This window comes from Dryobates pubescens, chromosome 14 (genome assembly GCF_014839835.1).
Source record: "Dryobates pubescens isolate bDryPub1 chromosome 14, bDryPub1.pri, whole genome shotgun sequence".
Classification (NCBI taxonomy): Eukaryota; Metazoa; Chordata; class Aves; order Piciformes; family Picidae; genus Dryobates; species Dryobates pubescens.
Genome location: NC_071625.1, coordinates 686,620 through 703,957, shown reverse-complemented (window position 1 = coordinate 703,957; position 17,338 = coordinate 686,620). Strand labels below are relative to the sequence as shown.

The 17,338-nt window shown below is 47.3% G+C and overlaps 1 protein-coding gene across 1 annotated transcript; it reads right to left on the bottom strand.

Annotated features, from left to right (window-relative positions):
• Positions 1-1,698: 1,698 nt before the first annotated feature.
• On the bottom strand, positions 1,699-7,291 carry ABRA (actin binding Rho activating protein). Its single transcript, XM_009898189.2, has 2 exons — positions 6,500-7,291; positions 1,699-2,244 (listed from the first exon to the last, which is right to left on the bottom strand). Exons 1-2 carry the CDS (start codon positions 7,246-7,248, stop codon positions 1,767-1,769), a joined length of 1,227 nt encoding a protein of 408 aa, XP_009896491.1. The 5' UTR covers positions 7,249-7,291; the 3' UTR covers positions 1,699-1,766.
• Positions 7,292-17,338: the final 10,047 nt, after the last annotated feature.

The window sequence follows — 17,338 nt, the reverse complement described above, 5'->3', positions numbered from 1 at the left end:
AATAACCAGTTCTTATGTCACTAGCTTGATCTGTTTGTTCATTGGAGCCTTCACCTGTACTCTCAATAAAAAAGGCAATGCTTGTTTTGCCACAGAGACAAGAGGCTTGCACACCTGTTCTGCTCTAAGAGGATATTTGCTCTTCCAGTCCGAAAGAATTTTAGGGGGGAAACCCCAAACATCTATTTTTCTTTGTGCAAACTGCTTGCCCAGGCCTCTTGCTGTGAAACAAATGCTCTTCACATGCAGCATGTTTCTAGCAGGATAGCTAATTCTGCAGTAGTAGTTTAGGAAGCAGTCATCTGTGCAACCAGTCATCGTTGCAGACCCCACAGCAGTCTCAGGTTTGGGCATAATACAAACACTTTCAAGACCTACGAGTTTTAGTTTGTTAGCTTTTACTTCTCTCCATCATCACCTGGACTGAAAGATATTATTTCAGGCTCACAGGATGTTGGGGGTCGGAAGGGGCCTCTGGAGAGCTTCGAGTCCAACCACCCTGCCAGAGCAGGACCATTGGATCCAGCATAGGTCACACAGGAATGCATCCAGATGGGGCTGGTAAGTTTTCAGAGAAGGAGACTCCACAACCTCTTTGGGCAGCCTGCTCCAGGGCTCTGTGACCCCCATGGTGAAGAAGTTCTTCCTTGTGTTGAGGTGGAGCTTCCTGTGCTGTACCCCAGGATCCCATTGGCCTCCTTGGCTACCAGGGCACATTGCTGTCCCACGCAGAACTTCTTGTCCCCCAGGACTCCCAGGTCCCTCTCCACAGGGCTGCCCTCCAGGAGATCATCTCCTAACCTGTACTGCTGCAGCTTATTCTTCCTGCCCAGGTTATTCTTTGCCCAGCTCTCCAGTTTATGGTTTTAGTTGGTGGTTGGTTGGGGTTGGTTTGGGAGGGTTGGTTGGTTTGGTTGGGCTTTCAATAGTTTCTGGTTTTTCCCGATAGCAGAAGGGTTCTAACAGCAAATGCTGTCAGAGTAGGCCAGTGTTGCTCAGCAATATGAAATGCCCTGAAGCTGATCTTCAGTCACAAAGCATCGCAGAGGTATTTTGCTGTGGCTATCCCTTCAGAACCATGTTGGTTTACATTCTACTGAGCATTTTCTCTCTCTAGTACTAAACATGAAACTAATAAGTTAATTACAGAAACTAATAAATTAATTACAGGAATACATTTAAATATAAAAGCTCATTTATAAAAAGAAGGATCTTTGCTTTGTGTGTGATGTGTAAGAAAAAGCCATGCCAACAGGGCCTGCAAGGTAATGCTGCAGGAGCAGCTGCATAGGGTGCAGCTGCTGTGTTCCAATCAAAGTATTTGCACGTGAACTTTAATTAATTGGGAAGTACCTTCACGAGATCACTTTCACAGATCAAATACTTGGTCTGGGTTTATGCTGTCATTCAGCTTCTGCTTTGGCATGATTCTTAGTCCTGGTGTGCCAGTTTAAATAGTTTGGAAGATCTTAAATGTAAGAACAAGTGAAAACTGGAATTAGTTTGCAGTTACTGCTGTGGGGTTTTATAAGCAGCTGCTCATAGTCAACAGAGGTTTTTATCTTAATTCACTGCATATCCTGCAAGCCTCCTGCTGCAGAGGAAAATCCAGCGGGATGCTTGCACTATCAATCAGCAATGATAAGACATCTTTAGGAAAGTGTTCAGTGTGTCTTCTGCGGAGGTGAGCGAGGGCAGTCTTGCCAATAGCAAGGGAGAGGTGCAGGAAGGTTTTTCCAGAGCAAGTTGTTCTGCCTGCAGCCTGCTTACTTTAACAAAGTAATGACGACATCATCATCCCTCCCCTGCCACAGCATCTCTCCTTCAAAGTCTACCAGCCCGTGCTTCCTGGCCCTCAGCAGGATCCCGACCACCTTGTCTGAAATGCGCACGTATCTCTCGAAGAGCTCCCCGAAGGTGACCTGGATCTTGCCGTCGGGCCGCGGCCGGGCCATGGACTCGATGATGAAGCACATGTCCCTGATCTCCCGGTGGATGTGCGCCTCGGCTCTGCGGGCCCTCTCGGCAGTCTTGGTTCCCTCTCTGGGGCGGCCGTAGCCTTCGTCCCCTTTGTGCAGGCGTGTGGCCATGGCCAGCTCGTGGTCGAACTCCTCGCTGAAGGGGTTCAGCTTCTGCGTCGCCATGTGCTGCTCGGCCCACTCCTGCCACCGGTCCTTCAGGCTGCCCACGGCGCTGCCTCTCCTGTGGGCTCGGCTGCGTGCGTCCTCGCTCAGCCTGCTGGAGCTGGACGAGGCAAGACAGACCTTGGGTCTTTGCAGGTCCCGGCTCCCTGCCCCGGCTCCCTGCCCCGGCTCCCTGCCCCGGCTCCCTGCCCCGGCTCCCTGCCCCGGCTCCCTGCCCCGGCTCCCTGCCCCGGCTCCCTGCCCCGGCTCCCTGCCCCGGCTCCCTGCCCCGGCTCCCTGCCCCGGCTCCCTGCCCCGGCTCCCTGCCCCGTGTTTGTGGCCGAGCTGCCAACCACCAGGTGGCATGAGCTCACTGCTGCTGAACGGCTTCTTCCGAGGCTTCGAGTCCACGCTCCTGGAATTGCAGCGACTTTGCTGCTCGCAGCCTGATCTCATCTCTGCTACCACCCTCCAGGCTACATTTGAGCCCATTTCGACGAACAGGTTGACCTAATTCTGTATGGGAGCCAAGCAGTGCGTTGCTGATTACCTGCACTTTATGTACCCTTGCTCAGTCACGCAGCTCCCCATTTTGTCCTGCCTACAGAATTACTGAGGCTGGAATAGACCTCTGAGATCATCAGGTCCAGCCTGTGACCTAATACCACCACATCAACCAGACCATGTCACTAAGTGCTACATCCACTCTTGCCTTAAACGTCTCCAGGGATGGTGACAGAGCCTGAAATCTCTGTGCCCTGCTGTTACAGGTGACAGAAACTGCAGTGTCTGGATCCTCAGCTACTCCTAACTGAAAAACAGAGGGTAGTGGCTAGAAAAATCCCCTGTAATAGATGTTGATGCTTAAAACCACCACAAAAAGATATGCAGTGCAGTATCTGTGGCTATGATTATGTATTTTAAGTACAGTTTAAATTTTGAAGGCCAAAATTACATCCCCACTGTCAGGCTATAAGCCTGAAAGGCAGGGCAGCTGATTGTGTCAAGGTGGGAAGATGACAAAGGACCCTCAGAGGTTTTGTTGGTTATTGCATGTGTGTGTCTGTGCTTGTAGCAGCATAGCGGTGTTGGATGTCTCCAGACAGACAAATTGTTGACACTCTTTCCTCTAGTGACCACTCTCACAGGTTGTGGAGGAGCTATAGATAGTCTGAGCTAGTCTTTGTGCTGCTCACATCCTGTCAAGGTGTCTGTACAGGGCTTGGCTGGGGACTGTGTTGTGCTGTGGCTGTGCCAATGTAATTTGTTTTCTCATGTTTTTACTTCCCAGAAGGCTGCTCTGAAGCCTCCCCAGCAACGTCAGCTGAATATTAACAGTGACACTGGAGAACCAAAATGCAGTTAGCAGAGCAGTGCAGAGCACTGCATATCTGCAGAAAATGTTGTTGCCCTGCTGTTGGGCTGTTCCTTAGTTTTCTACTAAGCCTGGTGAAAGAGAATGGAAATGAGAGTTGTCCCCAGCTCAGGTCTGTGCGGAGGATGCTGGCACTGGGCAGCAGTACAGTGCTAGAGCAAGAAGTACAGACACATAGTGCCAGGGCTAGAGGAAGGAGTAGGAGAGGAGGACCACACTTACAGCTGTGAAGTTGCCATTAGCTTAGCTGTATTGAGAAGAGGCATTTCAAAAGCTCCAGAGTGCTCAATAAGGCAAAAAGCATCTGAAGCACTGAGTGTATAATGTTGATAAGTAAATGTACCTCTCTTCCGTGGTGTGACTGCAGAGCATCCTGAGAGCAAGCAGCTTGTATGTACCTGTGTTTGTGTGCATATATGTGAGTAACAGGTAGGTGCTGGCAGGAAAGCTTTGAAATAAGTCAGTGGGGTAAAGCTAGACCTTTTTGTTTCCCAACAATAAACCAGAGCCTTATGTAAGAGGAAAGCCCCTTGCCCTGGATTGGGGCTTTGTTGCACAAAGGAATTGTGGGCACAGGGTTTGGTTACACTAAACAATTTGTCTCCTGAAACTCGCAGATCTCCCAAAAGCCATGACAAGCCTGTGCCAGTGGAGTCTTGAGTCCAGCTGAAGCTCAGGCTGGTTGCTTCCCCAGCTCTTCAGGAGGGAAGGTATCAGTGAAAGGAGGAGAGGACCCCTAAACAAGTCAAAATTGCCTAGAAATAACACCAACAGTCTGAGTGGAGCTGAAGAGCAGATACCATCATGGAGGGCTTATCCCCCAGTCACAGCCATCTGCTCCCCACTCTCTCTGAGTGCCCTCACCGCTGAGAATGCCCTGAAGCTTCAGTTCCCCAGGCTGAAGGGGAAGCAGAGAGTGAGGAGATGATGTAACTCTGACAGACTTTGTTACCTCTTTCTGTTTAACATTCTAGTAAGGATTCTTATTTTCCTCCTGAAGCCTTTGATTATTCTTTCGGCCTGAATACTATTATTGCCTTCCTCATCCAAATTGTCTTCTCAGTGGTTAAGTAAAACACCCTCTTAGCCTTTTGCTTTCATCACACCACACCTGGGGTTGGAAAAACCTTAGTGTTACTGTATTTGTTGCTGTTTGCTTAATGCATCTTCCACTCCAGCCACTTCTGGTGGCTGAGGTGCACTTTCCCTCATTTCTTTAGCTTAATGACACCACCTTTGACTGCATGCACATAGAATCTGTTTGTTGTCATGTTTTTATCACACCTGCACAATGGATTCCAGGCATAAAACAAAGCTCCTGAACGTTCAGTTAAGTTGCCTGTAAACCAGAAATGCACCCTGGACTTCTAGGAGGACAGTGTCCATGTTCTGTGTTCCCTCTGATCCTTTCTGTAGAGGAAAAGTATGGATCACTTATTAATGTGTGGAGTTTCATGTCACTGTTGTATTCCTTCAGCTCCTGAGCAGGAACAGAACAGCATTTTCTGCACCTGAAGGAGTCCATGTGCCTTTGCTAAGGAAGCAACCTTATTCCAGTAAGTATTTCAGCTGGAAATGATGAGGTGAGTGAAAAAAGCCAACTACTGGCACCGCTGTGTTTTCCTCTGTAATACAGAGAGGGAAATGGGAGCTTAGCTTTAATGCCCATGCCCCTGTAGGCCTTTTGAAGGAGATTCAGCCCTACTCAAAGGTTCATGAGAGCAGCAGGCTGCCATCATGTATCCTGAGTCTATCAAATAAATTGTTTGAAAAGAGCAGTTTAAAAATCCCGATGGTAACAGCAGCGTGAGAGCAGGAACCGCCTTCCGTGTCAGGTTTCGGCGGAAGGGAGAGCTGCGAGTAGCACAGAGGGTGCTGATCGTTCGCACCTCAGTAGGCATGGCCAATCGATTTTTCTCCTAGGTAGCAGCACTAAAATCAGGCAGGAGGAAGAGATAGGTGAAGCTGAACAGAAGGGTTGCTCCTTTGTTTCTACTCTAGGATTTGTTAAGTGAGCAATTTGTTTTAATTGAGGTTGCTTGCCAATAACACCTGCTGCAAGGTGCCTCCTTTTCCCTCTCTGTGTGTGACAGCTTTGCTTTCAGGTCCTAGCTTCTGTCACAGTAGCTGCCCAGGGTCTCTCCCAAAAGCACAGGCCATGCACTTTCAAGTTCTGGGTTGCTGGAGACCTTTTTTCCACCGTGCCTAGTAGCTATTCGCTCCTGGTGGGAGGTGAGTGGCCACCTGTACAGCACAGCACCATTCCCATCCCCAACCTGAACAGTGAAAGTAGCTCTGTGTGTTCCCACAGCTGTGTTTAACAAGTACCATGTGGATGAAATGCATGGCTAGTCTGACACTGGGCATCAAGTGCAGGGTCCTGTGCCCAGGTCAGAGCAATCCTGACTGTCAATACAGCCTCAGCATCTGCAGGATGCTTTCTGGTGTATGTCTGAGATCCAAGCTCCTGTGGAAGTTTCTGTGCTTTGCATCCAGGAGTTCCAAATCCACGGAAAACTTCCAAAAAAAGCAGGGAACCCAGTTTTTGTTAAGAGGTACTTAGAAGTAATCTCCACAGTGTCTGTTTTGGGCATTGTCTGCACATTATTCCTGAGAATGTTCACAATTTAGTATTTGAAACTATTATTGGTCAACTGTATTGCTTTAGACTTAATATTTGCTGAAACAAATGAATAGCTGTGGGCTCTTGGTGAGATAAAGATGGTTATTCTGTAGACTACAGTAGTAAGAAGTGATAATGACTCTGATGAACCAATAAATCCAGTGTGAAAATTAAACACAGTTAACCTCTCCCAGACAGAACTTCCTGGCTCTGTTATGCAGCACACAAAGCCCAAGTCTGTAGGCAGGTGTTGCTGACCAGCTGCTAAAGCACAGAGAGAGAGATGAAGGATTTCCTGGGTGATGGTGGTGACTAGTTATCATTATTTTTCTGTCAGGGTCTGCTGCCCATCTGTGCTAATGCTAATGTCTTACTTACAGAGATGGCACAGGTCGCTTGATCCTCACCGCGGTCACCTCTCGCTCACTGTCGTCTTGCTCCAGTTTGTCCTCCGCTTCCCCATAGCCACTGTCCTCTGCATCCAGGCTGTCGTTGTGACACTTAAGCAGCAGTTCTCCCTTAGCTCCCTCTTTGTCCTCTTGTTCCATCTCTTTCCAGCCCTTGGTCAGCTCTGATACCATGTTTGAACATTTCCTCCTTATGGTTGGAGACAATCTGCTGCTAAGGATTCTGTCGACAGCACTTGGTTCTTTGGGCTTGGTCGTCTCTGAGCTGCTGCTGCTCTTCTCGTACCTCTCACTGAGGAGGCCGACATCGCCTCCTCGCTCGTAGGCTTTGCTTACAACTGTCTTGGTCACCTCTTTGCTTTTAATGCTGAACTTCTTGAGGGCTTCATCTGATTCCCTTGCATTCTTTTCAGCCTCTCTTGTTGTCACTGATTCCTTTGCTAAGGAGTTTTCCTCTTTGTCTCCTTGGACCCTCTTGACAGATGGAATTGACCATTTTTCAAAGGATCTTTCCTCTACAGCCCGAGCTGATGAGTCTTCTGCAGTAGGGACCCATCCAGAGGGCTCCTGGGCTTGCTTGGTGTGGTGGTCAGATGCCCACTGTTGCCAGCCTTGTGCCACGCTGAAGACTAGGCTGGCCATTCGGATCTTGTGGACAGCCCTTTTCGCAGGAGCAGTGCTTGGCTTTTCCTCAGGAGCTGTGCTGCTGTCTGCTGCCATGATGGCTTCCCTCCTTCTCCTGCTAGGCACCTCCTGAATGAACTTCCTGAAGGGAATAACGTCCCTCAAAGAGAGCTACAGAGATTTAAATAGAAGCAGGAGCAGGTTGTGCCCATGGAAAATATGTGAAACACTTCTCAGACAGATAGAGTATCCCACTGTCAGAGGGCTTTTTTTAAAGCCCAGGGTTGCATTTCATCACAGCAGATGAATGATGTATGATGTAAACAGGATGACACAGAGCTGCACTGCCAGTAGTGGGAAAGTAACGGCTGCCGTAGTGCCCTTCCACGGGGCTGCTCAGGTCTCAGTCTGTTCAAAGGGTCTCGTTCTTCTGAAGAGCAGAACTCGGGTCATAGGTGCTGAGCAGGGTGTCTGAAACTGCTGAATGTCAAATGCTGCCAGTTGCTGACAGCTTTGGCCAGAGTGGAGACCCCTCATCATCACAAGCAAACAGTGTCCCCCGTTGTGCAGTGCAGAGCCAGGGGCAGGCTATGAATAAGAACTTTCAAGCTGCATTTTCAAAGCAAAGGTGCTAGGTGGTTCCTCCTTAGTGCTCTCCTGCCCAAGGTAATCCAGGTTGGTTAATTTTTTACAAGGCATTTATGTGCTCTCTCCCCTTTCATTATCTATTAATGCCCATCTATTTAAAAGGTACCTTCAGGGGGGTCTGCAGCACTATCATGTTTGGTGTCAGCACTAAGCATGAGGAATCACTGCCTCCAGTGTGGGGATTGTTGTAATAAGTCTAACTTGGTCAGGTGGATTCATGATGTAGTTTTAGGACTTTGAAAAACGTGAGGTGCAGCCTGTTTAATCCCTGACTGCTGTTCAAGCCAGCTTCACGGAAAGCTTTGTGTTTGCTTGTGTATTATGCACAGCACAAAGGTATAGAAGGTAGGGTATAGAGAACATGGGATTCCCTAGGAAGCTGTGGTTTCTTCATCCCAGAGAACTTCCTGGGAGATCTTCATGTCTGGATTTGTAAAGTGGTTTCATTTAATCACCTTTTGTTGTTGTTACATAACAACAAACATTTTCTGAGACAGGGTCCTGTGGCAGCTCACTTCTTGGTGTAATGTTTCCTAAATAGGAACAGAAAATGGCATTGCTTTTTCTGTCCATCATACCTTGGAGCTTACAGGATGACCTGTGGTGCCTGCCATGTGACGCTCTGGGGCACCCTGAACTTCAAGGAATTCTGTTGGCTTCGTTGGTATTACCCCAGAGATAAATATGGACCCTTGGTACACTGCCTTGTTCTCTGCTCTCCCTCAAAGGCTGGGCTGTTTGAAGTAGGTTAGATCATATCTAGGTCTTGTTTAATAATATAAGACTGTATCATACCTATGACTTCTAGGCAGAATTCCTCATTGGTCTGTGGGGTCATTTCCTCTTCAAAACTGATGACATAATGGAAGTCAGGGTTGCTGTTAGATGTTTGCTCATACTTTTATTTTAGAAAGCAATGTGTCACCCCTGTGTACTGTACAGTCCCAGCTATCACAGACTGCAGCACGACTGAGATGGCATTCCAAGGTGTGCTCCTGCAGCTTCATGAGTAAGCAAGTGTTACCCAGCGTTTATTCTGGTAGCACTGTAAGGCAAATCAGGAATGGGAGCTTTTGGTGTTTAAGAAGTTTGGTAATCTCTGTTCTCTAGCATACAAGGAAGATGCAAGTGAAAAAGAGTAACAGACAGAATGGCACTATGCTGCCACCTGATTATATCATCCTGTGTGATTTCTTGAGTATAAAGGTGACCAAGGCTTGCGAAATGAGCTGAAAGCTAAATACAGAAATAAAGGTCAGGAAAGGAGTGCAGAGAAACTTAAGGAACTGTGGAAAGGCAATCATGGAGTGTAAGGCTGGTAGGCACCCATGTAGGGTAGGACCAGCTCCACCTGCACGTGTTCAGGTTCCTGCTTTACCTGTTCTTGAAGACTACCATCAGCAGATGCTCCCTGCTGTGCCTAGTCAAGCTGATTAAGTGTCTTGAATGAAACCTTCCCTGAGGCCTCGGTCTCTCACTGCCAAAGACAAACAACTCCAACCCTTTCTGAGGCAGCTTTTCTGTCTGGAGAGTGTTGCATTCCTCCTCAATCTCCTAACTGATCCATCTTCTTCCTGGTTCTTATTGTGTTTTCATGATCCAAATCACTCTTTTACCAGCTTCTGAATTCCCTGCACCAGTTCCACAGCTTTCGAGTGTGATGCTCAGAATGGGTGTGGTATTCTGCTCTGAGCTTGGTCATAGCATGGAGAAGGAACAGGTATCCTGCGTGCTGTGCTCCTGCTTCTCAGACTCTACTCATGTCAACCCAAAACTGCTGGTAGCTGAGCTGGTGACAAAGGCCTCTCTAGGTTTATTACTGTAATTACTGGTGAGGGTTTTGTCCACTTTTGCTCTCACAGAGCCTTTGCAAGTAGCTGTACTTAAATTTGTGGCACTGAAAAAAGAACGACTCTCCTGATGATTGTTTGGGAATTACAGCACGTTTCAAACAGCATCTTAGTCAGTGGGCTTGTCCTTGGTGTACTGGTCATGGCCCCACAGATGATGCTTACATAGTTTAGATAGGTGGTGATGAAAAGTTACAGACTGGTAGCACCCACCAAGACTACAGATCTAAACTACTATTAATCCATGCTGCATGACAATAGCTTAAACAAATGGTCAGTTTAAAGTAGTCTTTGTTTTCACTTATTTGGAGTTATCACAGACCTGTCTAAAGTGGCAGTGAAGCTCTCATATAGTTATCTTGAGGATAACTTTGGGTATGCAATAATGCTGCCTTGAAAGGGTTGGTGGTGATGTTACCAGCAAGAAGTTATTCATGAGATGTCTGAGTCATCCAGTCAGATTCTTACCTGGAGGGTTTCTTTACAAATGCTTCACTGCAGTAAAAGCAGAACTTACCACTGCATGGCTTTTCAGTTTCACTCTGAGGCCACAGCTACACACACATTTCTGTACCTAATGTCCCCACTGGTACTTCTAAAAGCTATCAGCCAGCCCTTAGGGCACAAGTATGTTTTAGGCTGGCTGAGCCTGGACCACATTTGCTCTGCATCTTCCATCCCTGCCAAGGCCACAAGGTATATTCCAGTGCACAGCAAGGCTTGGTAAGGGTGACTGTGTCACAGGCTCTTGGGAGTTCCAAACCTATGCTTGAAGTCAGATTTGAGGGACCATTTCCTGCAGAAGGTATAGAGGAGAGACAGCAACTGGAGAAAGTAAATTTATAAGCAGGCTTGACACTTCCATTGAAAGTTGTGAACTCCCTTTTCCTTGCCCCTGGCTGCCTGCAGTTCTGGGATTTAATCTTTTTGACATCTTGAGACACGTCTGCATGCTTTCCTAGAACCTTGCTGCTGCTTTTGGCTTGCAGCTTTTCATTTAGTATCTCTGATTTCCTGAGGGTGATGAAGTACCAATGTCCGTGTCAAAAGCTGGGATGTTTTGTTGTCACCTCTAACCACAGACATCACCAGCTGTGTCTCATTCAGTGTGCAGCTCTGTGTACAGCCCAGGTGTCTGGAAAGTAAGAAATGGACCGCTCCTAAGCCTTTGGGCTGGGTTCTTTCTAGCCATTTACAGAAAGCAATCTACACGTTTGTTGGTGCAGCTTCTTGTGTTTGTGTCCTCTCTAGCCATAGTCTTTATTTTCTGCTCAAATTCTGTTGTGCCAGCAAAGCAATCCCAGTGCAGTGAGCCTGCATTTGATTAGGTGTCATTTCAGGAGTCAGCTCTATGACAGATCACTGCTTATCCATATCCGAGCACAGCAGCTCTGCTTTGTGAAGGAAACAGAACCAGTGAACTGCCAAGAACACACTGCTCAGAACCAGAGTTGAAACTCTCCTAGTTGTGGACGAGTAGTGGGTGAAGAGGGAAGACCCACAGTGTCCAGTAGCAGCAGCTCTTGCTGATGAATTGTGGAACAGAGTCCCAGAGCTTCTTTTGCTTTGAGATGAACTTGAGTGCCAGCCAGGCAAGTAATAAACCCCAGCCCTGTAGAGTCTGGACTGGCTGAAGCTGGGAATTCAGCATGGTTTTCCAGCACAGCCTGGTAGAGCTGAGAGAAACCCAACTCAGGGCACGAAGATGCACCCACATGTCTTCAAGTTCCTCCCAGAGCCCTGCTACTGAAGTGACAAAATGCTTTGCTGTCTCGAACGTCTTGCTCCTCTGAGGTTGTCTCCACTTTACAGAAGAAGGAAACCAAGATTAGGACAGAGAGCCTTACCATGCTTTGGCAGTGCTCCTGCTTTTCCCTGCAGCGCCTACTGCTTCCCGTGGGGCTGGATGCCTGCAAGGAGACTACACGGTTTGATCACAGTCGTGCAGGAGAAGAAACCGGCAGCAAGCTGATATGATCTTAGTCCTGTTGTACCCTCGAGCATAAACACATCTTGTATCTGAACATCTGTAGGGAGTGCAAAGAAACAAGTAACAAGCAAGGGATCAATATTTAATTTAAAAGTGTAAGCAGACATTTGCAGGAAGCCATTAGCACCGGGCACGCAGTTCTGTTTGCATTATGACTGCCAGAGCATGGAAACAAGGCAGCCCTTGGATGCCTACAGGTCTCTTGCTGTTCAGGTTTATATTGATCACATCTCTTTGTCAAGGAATGGTTAGCTTTTTCTGATAGCAAAATTAGTTACTATTATGAGCCATTTAACTTTACTATTCCAGCTTTCTGACATATCTTAGTTTAGTTTACCAAGAAACCATTTGATGGCTTTGAGAGTATGACCTTGTTGGCTGCTGCTGAAACTTGCCCCTGAGCAGCACCTTGGAGACGAGGAATTCAGAGTCTTCACATAACTGTGCAATGTGAGACAGGAGCCACACCAGAGCAGAAGCTGAAATCAGACACCTAAACGTAATGTGATAGATGATAAATGCATTTTAAACATCAACATGAAAGACAGAGAAAAGAGGGAGCAACGACCACACAAGTCCCCACAGTCCTACATAGACAAACCCCAGGGAACAAGCACCACACAAGTCCCCACAGGTCTGTGTAGACAAAAACAGATGTTACAGAGCCAGAGACAAGAGGTGTCATCGGGTCACCATCTCGCAGGTATTAATAAGAGAGTGTTTCCATGCTTTGTGGCTTTCACCCTTGTTCTGTTAAAATTCATTGCATGTTTCTCTGGACTGATGCCAAGAGGTAAAATGATAGAAGAAATGTAAAAAAAAAAATCCCAATTTTCTGACAATTTTTCCTATCAGATAAAGGTTAATTTAGAGCAGCACAGAGCAGAACTCAGCGAATAACTTGATCATTGGTCTGTTTAAAGTGCATTTACTTCCAGGTATTTCTGGGTGTGCAGCACTTTGCTCTCCTGCAATACGCTCTTGTGGTCAAGAAGGGCAGTGCCATTCTGGGGTGGATTAGAAGGGCTGTGGTCAGTAGGTCAAGAGAGGTTCTCCTCCCCATCTACTCTGCCCTGGTGAGGCTGCATCTGGAATATTGTGTCCAGTTCTGGGCCCTGCAGTTCAAGAAGCACCTCAGGGAACTGCTTGAGAGAGTTCAGCACAGCACCAAAAAACTGATGGAGTGGAACATCTTCCTCGCCAGCAGAGCCCGAGGGAGCTGAGGGCTCTTCAGCTTGGAGAGGAGGAGCCTGAGAGGTGACCTCATCAATGTTGATAAGATGTGCAGGGTGAGTGCCAAGAGGCTGGAGCCAGGCTCTGCTCATTGATGCTCGATGACAGCACAAGGGGCAGTGGTGGATGTTGAGGCATAGGAAGGTCCATGGAAACAGGAGGGAAAGTTTTTTCACTGAGGGTGACAGAAGCCTGGAGCAGGCTGCCCAGGGGGGTTGTGGAGTCTCCCTCTCTGGAGATATTCCAAACCCACCTGGGTTGTGAGTTCCTGTGTGACCTGCTCTAGGTGACCCTGCTCTGGCTTTTGAGGTCCCTTCCAGCCCCTAACATTCTGTGATTATCTTTACAGTCTACGGGTGTGGATTCAGCTCTGGCAATACGGAGCACAGACCGTAGAGAGCTGTGCTGCTGATGCATCCCCTCAGCCCGCCCCAGGCTTTGGAGGGGCTGCTGACAGGTTTCATTTGATTTCCAACAAAGCTGCTCACTGTTGCCATCACACTCCGAGTCCTGCAGCTGCTTTGGCTGGGAGGGTTGGTTGGGTTGGCCTCAGCCTTTTCCTTTGTGTTTTGTTGGGGGTTTTGGTTGGTTTGTTGGGGGTTTTGGGGGCTTTTTTGACTTTTTATTTTGCTTTTTTTTGGTGCTTTATGGTGGTTTAGGGTTTTTTGGAGGGTTTGTTGTTCTTCTGAAATGTTCTCTGGTATTTTTTGTTATGTTTTGGAATTTTTTTTCTTTTTGGTGTGGTTTTTGGGGGGGTTCTTTTGGTTTTTGTTCGTGTGGGTTTTTCTGTTTGGGGGGCTTGGGTTTGGGGTTTTTTGGGTGTTAGTTGTGAGTTTTTTGTTGTTTGTTGGGTGTTTTGGGGTTTGTTGGTTGGTTGGTTGGTTTAAATCCAAGTTTTCAACATCACAATATGACTGGGGAGCAGAAAGCAGTGTGGATGTTCTGGGAAACATGTTCCAAGCCCTTCAAACATAGAGCAGCCTACGCTCACCATGAGAGAAAGGAAAAGAAAAGCAGTTTGCATACAAACCGAATCCCGTAGCTGATGGCTTGCCTCCCAGCGCTGTGACTCAGGGCGAGGCGCAGAGCTGAGGCAGCAGGCCTGTCTCAGTCTTTGCAGTATTTTCTTGTGAGGCTTGATGATGCTCACTGAGGGAAAGACTTGGAATTAGGCAAACACTGATATTATTTATTTATTGTTTAATCTGCCAATTAGCTGAAGCAGTTAGCATAGTTTCAATGCCTGCCACAGTCAAAACCATCCTCATCTCTGTTGCTATTCCACATCCTTAAAGGTCCTGACAGAAAGGATTATTTGGAACAAGTGGCATTGTGGCCCAGGTTTGGAGCTACCTGTGGATGAAAGGAGAAATGCTCCTGACGAGCTCCTCGTGGCGCTCCCTGCACTGGGGATCTTGGTTTAAAATCGATGCTGGTACACTGAAACTGTAAACTGGGGCTGAGATTCTTGACCTTTGGGCAATCCAAATGAAGTCTCCTGAGTGCTGTCAGCTCTGCCCACTGCCCCTGCTATCACATTCCACTGCAGCAGGCAGTCCATACCATTATTTATTAGTTCTCACTTAACCACCAACTGCTCTAACAGCATGCAGCTGTGTTATTGTTAGCAGAGGTGGACCCCTCACTTTGCTGGGCTTGCAGTGAAAGCCTCGTGGCCAGGCTGTGAGAGGAGCACTGCTCTGTGACATTCTTACATGGGCCTGGCTGACATTCCACGTCAAGCAGTGATGATGGGAATTGCCAGGAGACCAGGTGGTATTGACACCGGGCGTTTCACGGGGGTATTTCTGTGGCTCGCCGCTCGGTTTCAGTTGCCAGGGAAGGTAAAGCTGAGATTCCCAAGGATTCCTCTGGGATCAGTTTTACTCAAAAACATGTTAGATTAAGTTACATGGCTACCTCATTTGTTAAATGACTCTTCAGATATCTGCCTGATTTTCTTACATGGTGTAAAAGTAATTAATGGCCCACGGTTAAGAGGTAAAGTTCTTTACAAGAAGGAGATGAGAGCAGAGGAGAGGGATCCTGGGGTCTGTACCTCCCAGGCATTGTTGAAAGCTGCCCATCGTTTGCTTTGCAGTATGGAAGCAAGCTGTGCTTTTCTCTGGGATACAAAGATGCTTGATTAGTGGTAGCAGCACCCAACCATAGTGGACTGTTTTAGGAGCAGGTCACAGGCATATCAATTCGATTTGGAGAGGATAAAAAGGAGGGAGACCTTCTTTGGTTGATTATCAGTGAGAATTTCTGATTCTGATCTGGTTGCCAGTAATAGTACATAATAGAAAATAAAGTAGGTTAACAATACAGAGGATCTTCTAAAGGAAGGCTTGGTTTCTATGACTGGCCACAATTTTATCCTATTTTATCTAATGTTCAGTAAACAATTGTACTAGAATTGACACTGCAAATGAGAGGAACATCAGTGCACCCATGTTAGTTTTGGAAATACCTCTGGAGGTTACATGAGTTAGCTCCTGCTCACTTTAGCAAGGACTTAATTTGTCTGTCTTTACTGTCAGGAATGATCCCTGGCATTTGCCATGGTATATTTAAAGACCTCAGAGAGCTAGGCATGTATTTAATCTTCCATCAAAATGAAGCTCTTGATCCGAGCTTGCTCAGGTACTTGTGGCAGGAATGCAGTGTCTTCATTTGAACAGAGTTGGTAAGAAGCATGTGAAGCTTTTAAGCAATAGCAAGTGCACTTCTCTGACAATTCCCCCCTGGTTTTGCTTTAGAAGCTTTGCATCCACTGTGACTCTGGGACAGAACAAGCAGCACCTGTTTTCACTCCAGCCATGACACCAGGTGATGCAGAAGAAATGTCCAGTAAAAGGGCTCTGGATCAATGCTGATTCTTAATCTTGACAAAGCCATCCAGAAATGTTCTCCCAGTAATGAACGGTGCTGGTAACTTCTGTGTAAGCATGCAGCGGTGACTTGCCTCTCTTTTCACACTGCTGCTACCTGTTTAAATTTGCTATGCTCCCAGTACAGCTTAGCTCTTCTCTGAACTTCCCCTGCTTTCTGAACAAGAGGATTTTCATAGCCTAGTCAGGACTAGTTCCTGTAATTTCATGATTGCAGTCAGTCTCAAGAGTCACTTTCAGCACATCTTAACATTTTCAGTTTTCTACTGGAATTCTGCACAGCAAATGAATCCACAGGTTAAATGTCTATGTCTGACGCTCTCTGTTCCACTAGTGTATTATTAGACCATCACAGTGTCTCAAATGAATAGATAATCCCTGCTCGGGTGACTGTCGTTAACAAAAGGTGCTGGAGCCCAAGCCAACCTAAACAGATCATTTATGGAAATAAACAAACTCCTGTTGGAGTCAGACTTGTCCCAAATTCTTCTGTGAGTGTAGAGTTGGACATAATCGAGAGATCAGGAGTCAGGAGGTTAATGAGGTCATATGCCAGGGTCCAGGCCGGGTTTACTATGACATGAAAGACTCAGCTCTGGTCCTGACGGGCATGTTCACTGAGCAGTGAGACCATCACACCACCAATGTGTTTGGAAACCTGAAACCGCCTGCCCTGAGTCCCCATCTTGCTGCATGACACCGTGGGCAGACGTGTTCCTCTGCACCTGAAACCACTTAGACCATGGCCCTCTGTGCTTTTGTAAACCTGTTTGTTAAGGAGAGAGAGTCACTCACGGCGCTTCCCCTTCTTAAAAGGATGAATGGATTAGCAAAACTGCAGCAAGCTCTGCTTGATAACTCTTAGAGTTTCCACTGAACTGCCAGTCAGCTCTGTCTGAACTAGGTATAACAATTTATTTCACACTACACATTAGGGAGAGCTCTTGCAATCAATAGCTCTTACCTGACAGGGGGAATGCTGCGCCTCCTGCTGCTGAGTGTTGTGTAAGCACTGACCCTAAGTGGCAGCCGTGAATATTCTTTGGTTGATGCTGTTCTCAGGGTTGTGTGTCTCAGAGCACGAAGGTAAAGCACACTGGGGCACAGCAGAACACTCTCTGCCCTGTGCACTGACTGAGCACAGCTTCCTGTGGAAGGTGGATAGGATTGCTGGATGCCTTGGGCCAAGAGGGAGCAGAGGCTCTTTTGCTTTTGTACAGCTGTGTTCTCTGTGCTGTGCGTGGCTTCAGCAGGGGCAGCGTTTTGCGTGCCACAAGACACCTTGTGAAGGGTACTAGAAGGTGTTCTATGGACTGCTTTCTCCACTGGAGTATGGAGTTACAGCAACATCGAATGTGGCTCCAAAGAAGCTAGATTGTAACCAAATTGGGATTGAAGAGTAGCTATTTCCAAACGGTGTTTCTGCTGCCATGTGAGAAGGATTCTGCCCTTCACCCCAAAGCCCAAAGGTGGTGGTTGGTTGGTTGGTTTTTCCCCTAAGGAAAAACTGAAAAAGCAACCTGTAAACATTCCAAACACTTCGCTTTCAGAGCTGGAGGGGGGAGAGAGGA

Coding starts and splice junctions, on each gene's coding strand:
- ABRA (XM_009898189.2), bottom strand. CDS start 7,248: ATGGCAGCAGACAGCAGCACAGCTCCTGAGGAAAAGCCAAGCACTGCT. Junction 2,245..6,499: donor AAGCGACCTGTGCCATCTCT/GTAAGTAAGACA, acceptor TGCCTCGTCCAG/CTCCAGCAGGCTGAGCGAGG.